Consider the following 18,651-nt stretch of genomic DNA (forward strand, 5'->3'; position numbering starts at 1 on the left):
TTGAAGATATTGTGCCCTGCTCATGACATTCAGCCCGGTATTAAGCCTTGTCAAAGGATCAGCAGGATATTCACTTTCTTTTAGTGGAAAAGGAAAAAGATAGACAGATATATCAGTATCAGTGTATATGGTATCCGATATGAAAAAAAAAAGTCTTACAAAACATAATGCAGAAAAAGATGCTGGGAGTAATTTAGATGTTGTTCTATTTGTATTTTTCATAATTATTTTGTATCATTACATTTCTAGTGAAGTTCACTACTTTGATGCACTGATGTCATTTTGGACACCAAAATTTGTCATTAAACTGTAAAATATCCTGCCTCCATTACATATTTCCATTAAAAGTGTTTAATAAGGACATTTCAGTCGATATATCAGTACCAGAATTTTTTTACTTTCCCTAATATTGGCATCGACCTCAAACATCTAGTGTCAGTCGGGCTCTAGCATTTTGTTTATATATTTGTACTTTCTAAGCCCAATCCAAGTTAACCCTGATGACATCATGGCATCATCAAATGTTTTTTCTAAAGTTCATCCAGAGTTACAGTGGTCATTACATAACAATGTTGTACAATCTCCATTGTTACAAGAAGAAGCATTTGACTAAAAAATACATGAACTGTTCTGTAGATTCAGCACAGCATCATTTCAACTACTCATTTGTTTTAATTATTATTATTAATCATTTAAATATCAAGGATAAACCTGAGGATTCTCAAATCTGATTACAAATATATGAGCTGGAAATGAATGTCCTGCTAATTACAATGACAAAGAACAAGCACTCATCCAGTAGATAAAACCAACCAATCCACTATCTTTCTCCCACTCACAGTGAGCCTTCCTGAGGCCAGAGGTGGGGATGACATCTCGACATATGTAAAGTATGCACGGTAGCCAGCAGGAGACCTGAGCAGATGGCAAATGCAGCTCAAGTGAAACTGTTCATTCGACAGGGTTTGAGCATGTCTGTGTGTCTTTTAATATTCAAAATAGGGTTGCACGACAATATCGGCACATCATCAGTGTCGGTCGATTAAGGCCTTGAAAAATAATACCGGCATCGGCCCAAAATTAACATTTCTACAAATATGACTGGACCATGAAGCCAAAATGTAACTATAAGGGAATGCTCAATGATTGATTAAATGAAGTCCTAAAAATTGTGCCTGGTTGTGGCCACTGTTAGGACTGTTTCAGGGAGAGCATTATCCAACCCCAGGATTAAGCTTACAATTTAGTTTGAAAGAAAATGTTACCTAAAGGTAAATATGCCATGTTTAATACAACCTAAATTGAAGGGGTTTCTTATGTTGCCAAGTGATTTTGCACATTTTTAAAAGCATTGTTTTTATGTCTACATCTGCCAGTATGTCTTCACAATATGCATAACATGTTAATTCCACCACAGGAGAGACTTGATAAACCCTGCAATTAGGTGGAAAATATGTACATGTCTGTTCGGGCAATTGGCCAAAAGAGTTAGAAAATATCAGAGCATGTCCAAGCTACAAACTACCATGACATCACACATTGGTTTGTGAACCAATTATATAATTTTGAAGCGTCGAGTTTGACATCTTTGTGGGTTTTTTAGAGCCACAAGTGACCATATTTAAACGAGTTGAGGAGGAGCAAGTGGCGAATCTGACTTGATACAATTCTGAACCCGAACACCTATAGCTTTTTGAGGCCTATTATCTCATTAATTATGGGATCATTTTCAGATGGACCACCAGAACACTGATCAGAAGGAGTTTACTTATTGAGGGACACATTAATAATTTGTAAAAATAAATATTGATTGTGTATTTCATGAACAAAGTTGAATGGGAGTCTACGGAGCTGGAGGCTTTTTGGAGTGTACCCCAAGTGGCCTTCAGTGGCACTTTAAGGCCCTTCCACATTGGCTTCCCGCTTAGACCAGGAGGCTACGTCCATTTTTATATACATTCTATGGGCATATTGGATATCGGCAAAAAGTCTGCTACTGTGCATCCTTAATATAAATGTAGGAACAAGTTGATCAAGTTGTAAGAAGTTGGGAGTTTACTAAGCTGTCCCAAAATAATGCCACCTATTGGCATTCCACTCTTTACACCATTCAATACTAAACATTTTCAAAAGAAGTAAAAGACTCTAAAGCAAAACTGGCTGAGTCACCATGCAGTCCTCCCACCTGTGCCACAAGGCCAAAGTCATTCATTCTCAGCTTGCCCTCTCGCACACAAATGGAGGTTAATTGTGCCATTACTGAATACCAAAGCAAGCACAGTGAATGTAATATTTAGCAGACAAACTAAATATTGTCCAAAACTAGTGACTGACAATGAGCAATGATCAATTCACAGCGAGACAATGAATGCAATTTTCCTGTGCCAGGAGGGATAAAAGAAATGAGACAAAATGAGGGAAGTCACAGCAGAAGACAAATGACTCATACAGAGACACACATCATACATTAAAATGAAAGACTGAACATGTTTGGGCAGTTTATCTTGCACTCACTCGTTAGCAAGAAGGATGTGCCCTATAGATATAAGTGTTAGGTTGAAAAAATATGTGGCAAAAATATGTTTCCTCTTTCTAGCAAGTATTAACTGAGATGTACGAGTCAATTAAGATTATATTAGCGAGCGATGATTAGGTTTGGTAGCAGTGAAAAGTATTAAACAGCGAAGTGATGGTGCAGGTCAGCCTGATTAAGAGAGTTCAACTTACGATTCAACTCAACAATAACTACAGAGAGTTAAGTCAACAGTGAGGGTTTCCACAGGTAGCACAGAACCATATAAACCCAAATAACCTTGAAGTGAAGGGTGCGCTGGTCCCTCACATGAGCAGGACACCCTCCACCAAAATGTCAAATAAAAATGTATTAACTTTCACTGTTTACTTCTCAATAGGGGTGCTTTCCAGCTTTTAAAAAAATATCACTATACCATCGCTTTGAAGCTATCTATCACTGTGTGTGTGTGTGTGTGTGTGTGTGTGTGTGTGTGTGTGTGTGTGTGTGTGTGTGTGTGTGTGTGTGTGTGTGTGTGTGTGTGTGCGCGCGTACTTGTCATGCAACCATGCGGCTTCTGCTGTTCTATTTTCACTTCCACTTCCACCAACTAGAACTTCCTCTTGCACAGCAGGACGTCACTTCAGCCTGATTTAAGACATGGGGAGGAATCTGGCAGCCAGGCAAGACTTAGGCAAAGATTGCATAAGCTTTACAAACTTTAAAAAAAAAAAAAAAAAAAAAAAATTTAAAAACTGAGCAGGGGGACCGAATTCATTACTGCTGCAGGAGGGAGAGTCATCTCCAGCTTTCAAGTTTCATTAAAAATTGAACATGTTCATCCGCATTACTACCCATCGCCTCTGCTGCCAAGTAGCCTACCTACATTCCTGTGAAGAAAGTCACCTTCAGGTGGATGGGAACAGTAATGTCAAACGTTTTGATACCGCTCTTAAGTTGTGTCTAAAAAGAATAAATCACTGGGCATGTGTGTACTTTATTATGAATAGTTCTTGTCTCAAACTATTTCAACATTTAAAAGTCGGACTAACTTAATTTTAATGGTAAAAGTAGCTCACACTTTTGATCAGGTTTGATGACGCCCCGAGAAAGTATGATACAAGCATGTGTGTCCATATTAATTGATGCTTTAAAGTGTTTATGTTAAATGGGAATAATGGCAAAAACACACAAATTGCATCTCTGGACCCTGACATTTGTTTGTATGAGCCAAAGTCTCGCAGCATGAAAGGGTAATTAGCCTCGAGACGAGTCTCTGCCAGCCGCTTGTCAGCGATGCCAATTAAGTGTGGACACCGCGACTACGGAGAAATGGGGCAGCGGTTCTCTTCCCCGAAACCTCCGAGAGTCCGCTCCGCCTTGCAGCAGACAATTCACATAGAGAAGAGTTCATGTTCATGTAAGTCAACACCCACACACAAACATACACAAACACACACAAACACACACAAACACACACAAACACAGCAGGAGTGAAGAGAGGATGGTAAAGGGCTGCAAATGTATATGGTACATACTGCATCTATTTCACTTTCATGTAGTCAAGCCCCTGTTAGTACGCACGGTCACGCACGCCGAGCTGCTTTACAGCCTAACTAATGATGTCACAGATAAATTGTGCAGAGAGCGTCCATCTCATCCACCAGTAGGAAAAGGCCATCGCGGGGCATCCTGATGCAGACAATCTGATAGCACTATTATCACTTTCTTCAGAGGACTATGCTCTATTTCACACACTGATGACTGAGCGCATCCGTAGGCTCAAGTGTGTGTGTGCGCATGAGTAGAAGAGTTGTATACAGTATGAATGTACACATATTAACTGCCCACCTGTAGAGATGCTGTTGCCAACATTGCCATTTATTGACTTCACGGTACAATAAAGGCATTTAAAAATATATATATTTCAGCACAAATTTTAAATTCAGCAGCGTCTTTAAACCCCCCCTTCATTAGCATATTTCAAACTTTTCCCCTTGCATCTTATTTATAATGCGTAAGATAACACCCGCCAATCAAATCTGGGATGTCACCTTAGTGAACCAAATGGAAGCATGAACTCAATCACACTGCAGATAGAAAAGAACAATTCTATTTTAACAACCTCATTTACCACCATTTACCAATCTACTTTGTCTGGACAGGATGAGAGTGACAGTTGAAGTATTTGTTAAAATATTCACTTTAGATTAAAAGAAAGGTATAATTCATTAATGGGAAAAAGTGTAATCTCAATCTTCTGGTAACTATTCTGAAAAAGCCTGACTCTTGAATGGAATGGTCAAACTTTTCAAGACAGTGGGAAAAAAAAAATATATATATATATATATATATACTATATATGTCTCTTCATAAAATTATTATTTTTTTTTTTTTAAATGATGAAAAAAGAGCAGAAAATGTAGGTAGAATGGACTGAGGTGTATACTGTGAATACTTTATAAAAACCTCAGGGCGTTGAGTTAGACAAACACTTCATTGAGGTGCAGATCTACAGGTTTGCATTGATAAGCTTGCTGAAAAACTTAGCTGCGGATTTGCTGCCTGGCAGCACACTGAACCAATTACCATGGCCATTCCCGTGAGGTACCTGCAGGCTGACAGCCAGAAAGATAGAGGAAGTAAGAGACAGAGAGGATATGTGTGAGAGTGTGTTTGTGTACACTGAAGCGGTGCTAAATTGTAGGTGTCGCCATACCACAGAGCGAGAGAGTCTGGAGCGTCCTTTTAGCTACGCAAGCAGCTCTGTGGGCTACTGATGTCAAAAGAGGGGACGAGGAGGACGAGCAGCATGGATGAAAAACAGGGATAAGAAGTATGAATGGTATAAATGTGTCAAAGCATGAAAAAAAAAAAAAAAAAAGGTGACAAACAGGTGAGCAAATCTACAGGCGCATGTCAGGATGGAGGGTAGGTGGAAAAAAAACTACACCGGACTGTGGGGACTGAGAGAACAGAGGGGAAAACAGCTGCTTGCTCTTCCACGTGCTTCTATAAACAGAATTTGTTGACAGGCCAGCTCTCCAGTCTGAAAGTCTGAGCGCACCTGACTGACCTCAGAACAACGGTCACTATGGAGATGGCCCTGCTGTGGAAGAAAACACAGGCCGATGACGTCACAGGACTCAAGAGTTCAGGCACAAGGAACCCAAGCGCTATTGACCGCTGATCGGTATCAGTTATATATTTTTGCCCCCATCTCTCATTTGTAGTTTAAAAGACCACCAAATTCCAAATCAGCCCAAAAAAAACCATGGTGTTTGGGGCTCGTTATATGTTGTCAGGTAGGACTGTAAAATCTTTGGGTTGTACACCACATTGCAGAAGCCTGTTGTTGATCAGTTGTCCTGAGACAACAGAGCAAATGCAGAAATTCAATGCCTTTATCTGAAGGAAAACAGGATTTTCAGGTGTTTTAATTTCATATATTATATATCTACAATGTAAGTTAGCATGGACGGCTTAAGCAGTTTTTATTACTTCCATTTTCCAGAAACAAGAATAAAATTTAGCTCAACATGAAGTCAGCCAAGGTTTCCAAGAAGGAGAAGAAACTTTGGACCTCTAGTTTCTTTTGTTGAGAAAACACTGCTACCAGTAAAATAAATACTTTTGATGATCAGTATCAAATTTGAAGAATTCAATCCCAATAAATCCATGGCCATAAAAAGCCTGATTGGAAGATTCCCCAGACTTGTATTTTATGTTCTGACCATTCATTTTGACCTGACAAATGATCCGAGTTTGCCACTGCTCACAACAGGCTCTTGAGAGGACCTTTTAGAGTTGTTTTCTTTTGGGCTTGAGTGCATCCATTTCAAATTAAAAGCCCTCACTTGAAATTAAAAGCACTCCAGGGTTTCATAAAAGGTCGAGACATATGCAGTACCAGGTTTTGATTTGATCTTGTTAAATCATGTGATGCATCTACAGAAAATCCATTAACTATGTCAACTATAACACTCGCACACTGTACATATTTGTGGCAAAGTACTCATGAACAAACCACAAAACTGAAGCACTTGCAAATCAAATGGGAAAGGGGTTTCAAAGTCAAAGAAAAAAAAGACAAAACAATGCAAGGGTCCATTTAGGAGCTGTAATCCATATTACATGGTCTTCATTGGCACACAGAGTTTCAGGCCTTAAGTACATCATTGCGCTTTCATGCCAACATGACGTCCTAACTGCCGTCATTAAAATCACAACCAATAGCATACACTATGTATCAACAGCTCCATCTCCATGACAACTGCAAAAAACCATGCAAGAGAGCTGAGAGCACCGGAACATTTTGTCAAACTACTAATTTCAGGGCAAGAATCATAAAGAAAGTTGAGTTCTTTTGGTTCTTGATTTTTATGAGCCAGAAATGACCATAAAATACACTGGCATGGTTGTACGCCTGCATGTGTGAATATGTGTGTGTGTGTGTGTGTGTGTGTGTGTGTGTGTGTGTGTGTGTGTGTGTGTGTGTGTGTGTGTGTGTGTGTGTGTGTGTGTGCGAGAGCGACAGAGTAGGAAGGTACTTACTGCTGCCTGTTGTCTCTTCAGCTTGTCTCTGTACTCCTCCAGCTCCTGCAGGTTCAGCTCAGGTGGGAGTTTCTATAATCACACACACACACACACACACACACACACACACACACACACACACACACACACACACGCACACACGCACACGCACAAGGATACAAACATGCAAACTTAATGTGTGTTTACAATACTTCCTCCTACACAGCTGGAGATATCCAAGACTTTTCTGTCAGTAAACACAATTTGCACACTTCTTTGACAACTGCGTTTTGCTTCCAAACACTTCTCATATTCAACATAATAAAAATCCTCGCTGTGTGTGCGTCCGACAGAAGAATATTCAAAGAAGACCTATGGCAGTATCAAAGTTCCGATGCTGAGGGCCGTAGGAGCGATGTCATTTATCTTGGGAGAGACAATTTTCACTCCTGGGCATCCTAATTTTTCAGAGATATCGCACTAGGCATTTCGAAGAGCTAAAGCTGGTTTCACAGGGGTGACAAAAGATAGCGTTGGCTCTTCTTCTATTCCAAAAAACAAAAAGAATTTGCTCAATAAATACACTTTGCGAGATCATGACTGAGATTAGTCAAGAAGGTAGAGGACATTATTTAGTAAACAGCAAACAAACTCTGCTCGGGAAAGAAGATATTGCAAATCCATGGCCCAGAGGATGATAGGTAATTACTTTCCCCTTGACTGAGAGTCTCATTTTAGATGGCGTAGCAATACCAAGATAAATCTAATGAGATTTCACACCCTTCTTCTGTTGAGCGGATGCAATCCATCAATCGGGACGTCAATGGTATGCATGCGGCTCAGCGTGTAAGTGTAAGAGGCAGCAGCTCAGGTGAGAAAGAGCTTTACTTCTGCCAGTCAGATGGGGTTCAAAGCACAATAAACCATATTTATTCACATTAGAAATGCAGTCTTGCTGTTATCAAAGTTATTGAAATGGGGTGGGTTGGATCGAATTATTGTTTCACTGAGGGGGCGTGGGAACTTGGGAGGCCAGTCTCCAAATGTCGTCATTTTACAAGTGAGTGGTGCTCATTCGGTCAATAGCTCAAGCCCTGGCATTTATAAAGAGTATCCGACCTCCAGTTCATGCTGCACCATGTCGAAGGAGTCGTTTGAGAAGTAGACCTCCTCGATGCTGTCAATGATTTCCTGCTCCGCCTGTGGGTCGATGGGCTGCTCCCTCAGCTCCCGCAGCTCCTCCTAAAAGACAGAGACAGACCAAGAGGGACAAAGAGAGACATAGTTAAAAGACGTCCCTGAAGTTAGCATCAGAAAGTTCCAGACACATTGGGACATAAACAGAAAATGCTGGAGACGCAAGATTGCATCATTTTCCAAGTAATGACAAACAAAAATACCATCAAGAAAAATGTAGAAAATAGCAAAGCTGCCAGAGGAAAGATCAATAAAAGGAGAAACAATAAGATTAGAGAAACAAGAGGTACAGAGGAGTTCAAGGACAAAGACAAAGAGTAAAGGACAAAGTGAGGCCAGAAAAATAAATGAGGCAGAGGACAAGGAGAGGGAACGAGGTGGTGTGCAGTGCGGGAAAAAAGGGAGGAAAATGTTAATCACAGAGTTTGGGATAAGATTGCAGCTTGTTTCGTTGGACAGCTGTCATGGGGGATGGCAGGCAGCCATGAGAAGAAAAGAAAAGAAGACACGATTGACCAAAAAAAATAAAATAAAAAAAGAGAGACAACGGAGATATCCCTTCTGAGAATCTCGGAAAAACATCAGAGCCTTATCGATTAACATGCCGCGCATCCGTCGAGGCTTATTGCTGCAGTCAGTCTTTCAGATGAAGGGTTTTAAGCCCCACATCCCCTCCTGACTGCCTCAATGAGCCAAGATACAGTAACATTAATTCCACGGTGGTGGGATGACTGTGTTTTGCAATATACAAGTAAAAGTTGCTCAAAATAAAAGTGAAAGGTATATTTATTCATCCTGAGACTCATGCCACTAACATGACTAAGAATACTAAATACCCACTGAATATATTACATTGCATAAAAAGATTGCATTTTATATAAAAGAATAGGACCGTAAAAGTCCGCCATGATAGACTTTCTGCAATTTATTTCTTGATAAAAAAAATAAATTAAAAAAACACATTGACATATCCTCCGAAACCGTCGGTCCGATTCCAACTGGATTTCCTGTAGATTATCATCAGACCAAGCTTATTAGAGCTTATTGCTCCTTTGTATGGTTTTTAAGATATAGACTAATTAATTTCAAAAAGTCATGGCTCAGAACATGAATAGACCACCATCAACAACCGTTGGTCCAATCCTCACAAAACAGGCAGGATGCATCCACGTAAGGACTTGAACCATACTCTGAAAGTTTCATTCGAACAGGGCGCTGCGAATGCAAAAAAATGGACGTGGCACAACAAAATCCGACTATAAATGAGAAATTGTTTGTCCGATCATTACAAAACAGGCCATTATGTTTCATAACAATAGCGAACTATGCGTGTAAAACTGTTTTCAAAAACTCCTCAATCCAGGCTGCTACCAGTTCCAAACATGTGCATGAGCCCGGTGCAAATTTGACCACAAATCAATGCATCTGTCCAATCGTCATAAAACGTGGTAGATGTTTACGTTGAACCACGCTTGTGGAAGCTGCTTGCAGCTTTAATTTTGGTCATTTGAGGTGCTTCATTCTGAACGCGAAAAGGCTCGAACCCGCAAAATGCCACTTGTGGTTATTTTTCCCCTCGTTTCTACCAGCACCTTGTAGTAATGCATGACTATCGCCAAAAGGGGGCGGTAATTCTCCTAAATGCTGTTCGCTAACCGCTATTAAGAAGCAAAAGAAGACGACATTACTTTGGAAGAACATGTGTGGCGCTGTGAGACAGGATGCAACAGTACAAACGAATGAAACATTCAAAGGCTCCTGTCAGTAAGATCTGCGTGGAGCATCTTCGAAAAAACAAAAACAAAAACAAAAACGAGGTCCTGCGCAGGGGACTGTTAGGTCGCTTTGAATTAAAGTCAAATTGTTTCCACCAAATACCAATTAGCATTTCTGCTTCAAATGCCCATCCTTGGTAAATAAAGAAAACAATTCATGCTGGATGGAGAGGAAGTCCTTCATTTGCATCGTGAGTCGAACTTCTTGTTTGTGTGGCATCAATACTTTGAGGCATCAGCACATTAAAGCCTAATGGCAATTAAAATAGGCCAGGGGCTTAGGAATGAGGTTGGATGAGGAATTATGGGATAAATGCAATCCATACACCCCTATATGCATTCATACTCCATTAAAAAAAAAAAAACACCTTCCTGAGATAGCAGACACTGATCAAGACAACTCTGTTACACACCTGCCTAGCCACAAATATTTTCCCAGACACTATCAGCAAAAGGCGTACAGCGAGGCAATGAGGTGTGCCACCACCCAAGGAACTAAATCTGCTTCTGTGGGTGACAGCGTGTCTTGCTGAGTGAAATTTATATAAAGAAATGTTGCTGTGAGCAATTTTTATGTTCACAGTTAAAATATAGCTTCATCTAATTCAATTACACACACACAGAATCCCTTTAATACCATATATGTCATCTACACAAGGCATTTGGGAGGATTGAAATGAAGCGTTAAATGTGTTTAATATGTGTGTTGGTGCATTTGTGTGTGTATGTGTGAGATCAAGTGTGCATGTTGCCATATTTGAATCCAGGTGAAGGAGTGAGCAGCTCGAGCCCCGGGGGAAATGTGTGGGTGAGTGCGCAAGATTGGAAAGGAGGGTTAGCGGTACGAGATCATGCTCCACTATCAAAAGGGTGGGTGGGAAATCAGCTCAAATGAGAGGGAAAGTGAAAAAGGGGAGGGTGGAGGATGAGGTGGATGACTCATTGGGCGCGAAAGTTACAGCAGAAAGAAAAAGACAAGAGGAATGAGCAAAAAAAAAAAAAAAAAAGACAGCGATGAGTCTCCTGTGAAGCCGCTTTTTAGGGCAATTCACCTCCACCATCTTTCTCTGCTCTCTCTTATTTCGCCTCCCACCGGCAGTGACAGGCAAAACTTAAAACTTCTTGAAGTGAATGACTCACTGAGGAGGTTGCTGCCTCAGGTTAAACAATTCCCTACCCTCCCTGCTGCTGTGCAAGGCACAAATACAAAGCAGCTATGCCCCACGTGAGAAACCCGAAATATGAGCCACTGTGAGAATTTGATCAAATTTCACTTTGAAGGGATGAGAGACAAACAAACCATTCTTAACCCCTCCTCTCCCCCCCCCCCCACACACACACACACACAGAGACACACACAAATGAATGAAATCCTCATCTCATTGCGGAAATTAGAAATCTATTTGCATCCCATGTGTGGGACATTTAACGGGCTTTATCAGAGAATCAAAGTGGATATTGGTCTGGAGTGCTGATTGAGTGTGGAAAATCAAGCGCGTGACCAGAAAAATAAATAAATAAATCTCGACAACATAGCGGCCCTGGTAAAACACACGACTGAATAAACAAAAGAGGTTCATGGAAAATCCTGTGAGACACGGCGAGAGGAGAGGAGAGCCAATTATTTCCACTATGGAATCATTCATTAGACGAACAAATCAAAACCTCCTCACTGTAATCAGCGTTGAATATGTATGGGAGCCTAACTGGGTGTATATGCTCGTCTGCGACTCAACAAGGGTTTAACACGGTTGTCTTTTGGGACATTAGGACGCAATCACAGCCGACAGCGCTATCCAGGCTTCAACGCTGCCAACAGCCGCTGGGTTAACAAATAGTATGATTGTATTTCTGCTTGGACAAACGTGATTAATATACCTTTCATTCAGCGCGGTCTCCTATTGAGCCACAAAAGCATGAGGACTGTGTATCTATGATGTCATGCAGTTGTTTCATTACGAGTGTGTCGTCAGGCACTTGAATATGTATTTACACAAAAGCTGATCTACAAAGCTTGATGAGGTCGTCAGGTCATAACGCATGTGAAAGGTCAAAGTGAGCCATGTTCCCCCTCAAGATATGCTGTGTGAACCACTCACGGGTTATCAAATATGTCACCCTCACAGCTTTATCTGCAGGCCCTGCCCTCAGAAAAAATACATCATGCACACCGGAGGTAGTCAGCCAATCACGTTACTCCATTGAGTTTAGAAATAAGGACAATATGAAGAAGATGGTGCACTCAGCTTGAGTAAATGAACATTTTAGTAACCTGAGTAATTCTGAGAGAAATGTGTGATGAGTAAATAGAGGGCGACCCCTGCTGGTGGGGAATGGTTACTGTATCGACCAGCACACAAACAGCAGGGTTGGAGGTGCGTTGCTGCCTCAGGGAATTGAACACTTCTCTCAAAAGCAAGGTAAAAAAAAAATTATTTTTTTTTTTTTCTATGTGGCCCAGCATCCCAGAGATACTATGTAAACTATTTACATCAGCCTATGTCAGTTATTTTGAAATTAACCAATTCATTATTTAGATTATAACATTCCAGAAATGTTTTCAAACCAGAGTCTCACTAAAATGAGTTGTTTTGTCTGACTAGAGGTCCAAAACCGAGAGATAGAAATGCCTTTATGATGAAAGCAAAGTAAAGCTCCAAATCCTCACATTTGTATTTATATGTTTATAGAATTTGAAGTTTCGTTGTGTTCAGTGTTAAGCCAATATAGTACAGTGTTACAAATCATCAAAGGCACCATCGGGCTGAAGAGGTTAAGAGAGATAACCCCCATCCACAACACCTTCAAAGAAAATCCGGGAAATGGACTCGCAGAGGGACAACAGCTTTGAACAGGAAGGATTGGAAAGGAGTAAAAGGCCAGTTTGTGTTTAGTGTAAACCCACAAAGCCGCTTCGGAGCATTAAAAAAAAAAAGGCACAGAAACATCGAAGCGGTCCAAAAAAGCTTGGAGCCATTCGGACTCATTGAAATTAAAAAAAAAAAAAATTTAAATAACATAAAAGAAAATATTATGGTTATGATGAATTTTGGTAAACACATTTTAGTTTTAAATGCCATTGACCTACTTTCATCTGGGTTTTTTTGTAGGAGAAGAAATTCATCACCTTGGCATGTTAAATGAAAATAAAAAAAATGTGTGTCCCCGTGTCACTACCACCCAGACATAAACGTACATGTTAGGTACACAGCAGCAGGTGAACAAGGGGATGAGATTTTCTTTGAGAGAATGGCTTCCCCTGAGGGTAAACTCATGCTATTGCCAGTAGTCTGACCTCTGTATGCACACGTAACCAGCCTGACATCTTCAACGCAACACCCCCACCCCACCCTAACAAAAGCAATTGTTTTTGTAGGTTAAAACTTTGACACCATTTTTCATAAATCTACTGTGAGTAAAAGATGTAAATACAAAGCTCATGCAAACCACATAAATATGACCTCATACCATCGAATTATAATCAAGGATTTTGCTCCAATGGTTGACAGTCTAATAGAAGACAAGCAACACATAATCTATATTTGCATAAAAGAGTTTGTGTTTTTGCCAAATGAGTATCAACATAAGCTGCTGTAACTTCCCAATTAAAAACATGACTTCTGCCCTCAAACACTAATTTAAAACAAACAGTATTACAAATCAGTTTCATTCTTAAAAAGCGTAAAATGCTCAAAAATAAAACCCGATATCAAAACACGAAGGTCACATGAAGCTGCATTTCCACAGCATCTGTAAAGCTATGTTTGCCCTCTATTGAAGAATGCTGAAAATACCTGACCCACGGTGGAATCTACCTGCTGACCTCCTCTGCAGCGTAACATTACTTTAAGAGACAATAATACCCATTTGCAGCATCTAAAGGTTATTCTGTGCACCCAAACATGACAAACACGTCGACCTATTGGGGAGAGCAACCCTAACATATAATATATGAATATATATTTATCCACTGGTGGAGAGCTGCAACCTACAATTTTTGTTCATAATTGATTAATCTGACTAAAGGCACACTTGTGTATGTTTATCTTGTGCCTGCTTATGACTCAAACACTATCAAACCCATAAGTCGTGTCCAAATGACACGTCAGCATCATTTGTCAATCATCCCCCACATCAGTCCTCCCTCCTACAGTTAGCCAGATGGTGCAGTCATCTCCTGAAGGATGATAAATGGTGGGAATCGCAGGAATGCTTCCAATAGGTAGGTGTCGGTATTGTATTGATACTTGCAGAACCTTGGTCTCCCTCTCCCACACAGAGCAGCGTGTCATGTCGTGCCGTCTACCCTACCATGGCGGTGCTAAAGGCACGCTGGGAGGATGATTTATCTTTAATCAAAAAGGACTTGTGTTATATAAAGCCTGGCCTGTGTGGGAGCTTATTTGTTTTTTCTGTAAGTTGAGGCAACAAAGTAAATTAAGTCAGAGCAGGATATCATTGAACAATAACGCCCCGTGTTTTGGTTGAACACACAATAGGCAGGTGTTTGCGGTGCACTTGGGAAGAGTCAATTCATGGGTAATCTCAAGCAGCAGGTTTTAACGCACTCAATTCTCACATCCATATTAACTCTATGCTATATATTTATTTATTTTTGGTCTTATCAAAAAGGTGTATACCAGGCGTTATAAGATTTGCAGTCATTCATGGGAGTCCAGCACAAACAAAGGTGAATATTTTCCTTTGACCAAAAGGAGTGTTTGATTACCAACGGGTTGGACCACATCGCCTGATACAGATCCCAAAGAGATTCATATCCTATGAAAACAAACAAATCTTTCTCCAGACACTCCCGCCTTTTTCTTTTTGCCATGACGGCTTTTGAATTAAACAACAGACTGAAAGATGTTTTTAAAAAATTCGGTCAGCTTAATCTTTCGGAACTCTCACGGGTGAATTGACACACACAAAAAAACACAAAAAAAAACTCTTCCCCTTTTTTACCTGCTCCTATCTTTTGCAGCATTTGTAAACCTGCGCACCAAACAATTATCCGCACAGCCTCGGCACGAAGGAAATTCTACTCACTTATTAAGCGCTCGGGTCAAACTCTGGTGACAGTCAGAGCGACATAAAGGCTGAGTGTTCAGAAGGAGAGAAATTAAACGTCTAGTTGAATCGGCCTGGCTGATATCACCCAGCACGATGAATGAATTGAGTTGGTCGCCTTCCAAATTGTACTCAGCTGCCTTAATGGAAGGTCATCACTTTCGAGGCAAAGTCAAAGCAAAGCCGGCAACAAGCAGTGCACTGAGGCGTCAGTAAGTAAGTGACTATACATTACCGAGAGCCACTCCGCCTTTTTTGCTCTGCCTGCTCTTGACAAATTGAATTTGTACAAGTAGATAATGACAAATGTTTCCTGTGACTAAGCATGACTGATTACATGTCTCAAACGCTGCCATGCCAAAATGTTAAAATGCTACTACAGCAGGTCATACTTGACACTGCTGTGCGAGGATTGATGCTAAGGCTAGGAAAGTGATATAAATGGGACCCTTCAGTTTCCTTATACGGCCGTCTAGAAAACACTGTGGGCGAGATTGACTAATGCCAGGAATCAGATTAAAATGCGATACAATGAGTAGTGAACTTACCACTGCCGCAAAACATGCGTGAAATATTCAACCCTGCTGCATCACTACTGACATCATTGCTTCTGAGAACATGTGTACTTTCAATAATACACACAGTCAAGCTGGCCAAAATCTCCACTTTAACAACAACAACCAACAAGTGGCCGAGATCATGCTTCAATAGCAGAATCGCACATTTGCTGACCTTCGCCGTGTCTTCAAAAGAATGACAAGACTGCAGCCAAATGTGCTTCAGTCAGCAGACACGGTGTTGCAGTCGGCATTCAAATACTCAAGATATTCCTGCATGTGGACATCAGAGCAACAGAGGACAGGTCGTCACCTGCTACACTACTTGAACACAACTTCAACTGTGGTAGAATCCAATCAAGTTTTATCACAGTGAAGAAAGATAGATGGATGGATATGGATGGATTAGATAGATAGATAGATAGATAGATAGATAGATAGATAGATAGATAGATAGATAGATAGATAGATGTTACGTCTCCAACATAATCGATCACAGGTGAAGAAGTTTACCTTGCTTGGGATCCTCAGGTTCTCCACAGGACTGAGGTCCGCCATGCTCTCCTGGGGGCTTTTCAGGCCCTGTTAAAAAAAAAAAATAATAATTAAAAATCCAAATTAAACCTCAAAACGTCGAGTACCGTTGTAAACCTCTTGCCACATGTCACGCAGCCGGTCACTCATCCCGTGCGCTGCTGCACGCAGAGAAAAGTGGAAGCGACAGGCAGATTTCTGAAAGCGATGTGCTCTGTTGTCTAACATCACTGCTCATGCAAAACCCGAGAACTTCCTTCACCGCCCAGCCTCCACCGTGGCGCCCCGTTGTTGTGCTCGTCTGGCGGTGCACTCTCAAGTGTAGCTTGCCCATACGGATGGATTTTCATCAAGGCAGGTGAACAGATAATAACGGAGATGCAGTCGCTATAAAAAAAAAATGTAAAAACCCGGCTGTGTTTTTTTTTTAATGAGTCTCACGATGAGCTGTCAAATTAGCCAGTTAGCCTAGCCAGCTGTCTTGCTAGCTACCTGCAAGTTGTCAAAGAGGCAAACGGCCGAGCAGCTCGGTTTCCGTGGACCTGCTCTGCTCACCTGACGGGCCATGAGAGACTTGATCTTCTGCATCGTTATTCCAACTGGTGTCAGCACGCAAATTAAATGTCTGGAGTTTCAATTTCGCCGTGTTTTCAACAGTTCGCCTCCATCGCTACGAGAAGGAAGCCATAGCGGTTGACTGTCACGTGACTGCTTACGGCAGAGCCACAAAGCATCCTGGGAAACGTAGTTTTTAATTATTACTCGTACATAGAACCTTACCTGTCAGAATGACACTCGTTTAAAAATCAAAATATCTGAATGACATTGAACGTATGTGTTGTTTTGAATGGGGAAAATGTTTTTTTTTTAAACTGTATTAAAAAAATGGTGTAAATTATTAACAGTGTGATGCATGTATCGCTGTCATAGACCACTGGATGGCACCAGGATGGTAGTAATTTAACATTACTGAAGTGGCAGACTGGGATAGAATATTTCATAGGGGTGGTTGTTTTGCCTCACTGTGTCACAGCAAAAGAAGCACAGGTGTACATAATAACATGAATGGAGGCTGAATTCTTTGGTTTCGGGGTCTGTTGTGGGATTATGTGGCATTTAAATAGAATAGAGTCATTGTTCACGTTAAAAGCAACACTTCTGCTTTTCTTAATTTTTGCCATCTTTCAACAGCTACTATCTATCTATAACCTATGGTCAAATATTTGATTTACTCAAGTAAATATATATATTATAATACAAATATGAATTAGGCTACATAATAGTCTTATGAAATATGATTATATCAAACTGACATGATAATGAAACAATAATAGAACTTACTAAATTAAATATATAAAATTACGTCAGTGTTACTGGAGCCATTTTTGCACATTTTTACTGATACTAAAAGTAAATTTTTTAAAATACTGCTATACTTTTACTTAAGATTTTGAATGCAGTATAATTACATGATGGTCCAGCCACCTTTACCTGAGCAAATAAAAATAAAAAATATTCCATTGTCTGTGCAGTGTATAATATGTTTTGTTGTTTACAAATTGCAATTAAGTGTCATTCTGGTCCCACCGGGTTAACACTATATATTATTTTTGTGTTGCTGCACTTTTTAACAAACCACATTTGCTTTCATGAGAAAGAGTTGTCATGTCACCGCCATGCCATGCATGACTCATATAACACCATCTTTGCCAAGCAAGTAATTAGACCTGGCCCTGGATTGTAAACTGTTCCAAATAATTATAAAATTCGTGCATGCAGACCTATTCAGCCTGCTTTGTAATTGCCCCCTTCGGTGTTATGTCGAGCAGTGCTTGGTTTAAAAGCAGGCACCATGCCGCAGACAGCAGGCACTGTGAGCTCTAGTTCCTGGTTAATGATGCCTCGGGCTATTTCCCAGTCAAATGAAGGTGAGGTCACTCTCTTTAGGTGAATTTACTCCACTGTTGTTTGTTAGGCAGTCATCCACAGTGTGGAGCCTCCCTTAAAGCATACACTGAGACGGAACAGATGGCAACCCCTACCCGGAGATGCCACCACAAAGACGCCGCACACTCACTTGGTCAGTTCATAAGCTATAATTAGAACGAGATTCAATAAACTACTTGTTGTTATGCAGGGGAGCATCATGAACCGCCAAACTTTATAACTCAGTTTGAAGATCAGGTCAGTGAAAGAGTAACAATATAATCGTAAAACTATTTGTCTTTGTCAATTATTGTAATTTGTCAATTATCAATATGATGCCAGTATTGTAAAATAAGTAATGCATTGATTATCAATCTGTCTATCAATGCATTGATTCTTCCATAATGTATTTTTTGATACAAAATCACAGATGTGCAAACTTTTTTTGCAATTGAATTTGTCATGACATTAAATGGAAGTACTCAGCACTCTGCAACATGATTCATTTGTCCAAGGTTGGCAAAAATAACAGAAAACTAACTGT

The 18,651-nt window shown here is 40.4% G+C and overlaps 1 protein-coding gene across 3 annotated transcripts in view; it reads right to left on the reverse strand.

Moving 5' to 3' along the window:
- Positions 1–16,887, reverse strand: part of vps50 (VPS50 EARP/GARPII complex subunit) — a 104,276-nt gene extending 87,389 nt beyond the window's left edge. For all 3 annotated transcript variants that reach the window (XM_069176308.1, XM_069176309.1, XM_069176307.1), the window contains exons 1-4: positions 16,737–16,887; positions 16,161–16,229; positions 8,168–8,290; positions 7,067–7,138 (exon numbers count right to left, since the gene is read on the reverse strand). In XM_069176308.1, the coding sequence (XP_069032409.1) occupies positions 7,067–7,138; positions 8,168–8,290; positions 16,161–16,229; positions 16,737–16,769 (297 nt within the window). In that variant the 5' untranslated portion in view covers positions 16,770–16,887. The remainder of the gene's footprint in view (positions 1–7,066; positions 7,139–8,167; positions 8,291–16,160; positions 16,230–16,736) is intronic.
- Positions 16,888–18,651: the final 1,764 nt, after the last annotated feature.

Source organism: Embiotoca jacksoni, unplaced genomic scaffold (genome assembly GCF_022577435.1).
Source record: "Embiotoca jacksoni isolate LCO1_2020_lvr unplaced genomic scaffold, fEmbJac1.0.p SCAF_7, whole genome shotgun sequence".
NCBI lineage: Eukaryota > Metazoa > Chordata > Actinopteri > Embiotocidae > Embiotoca > Embiotoca jacksoni.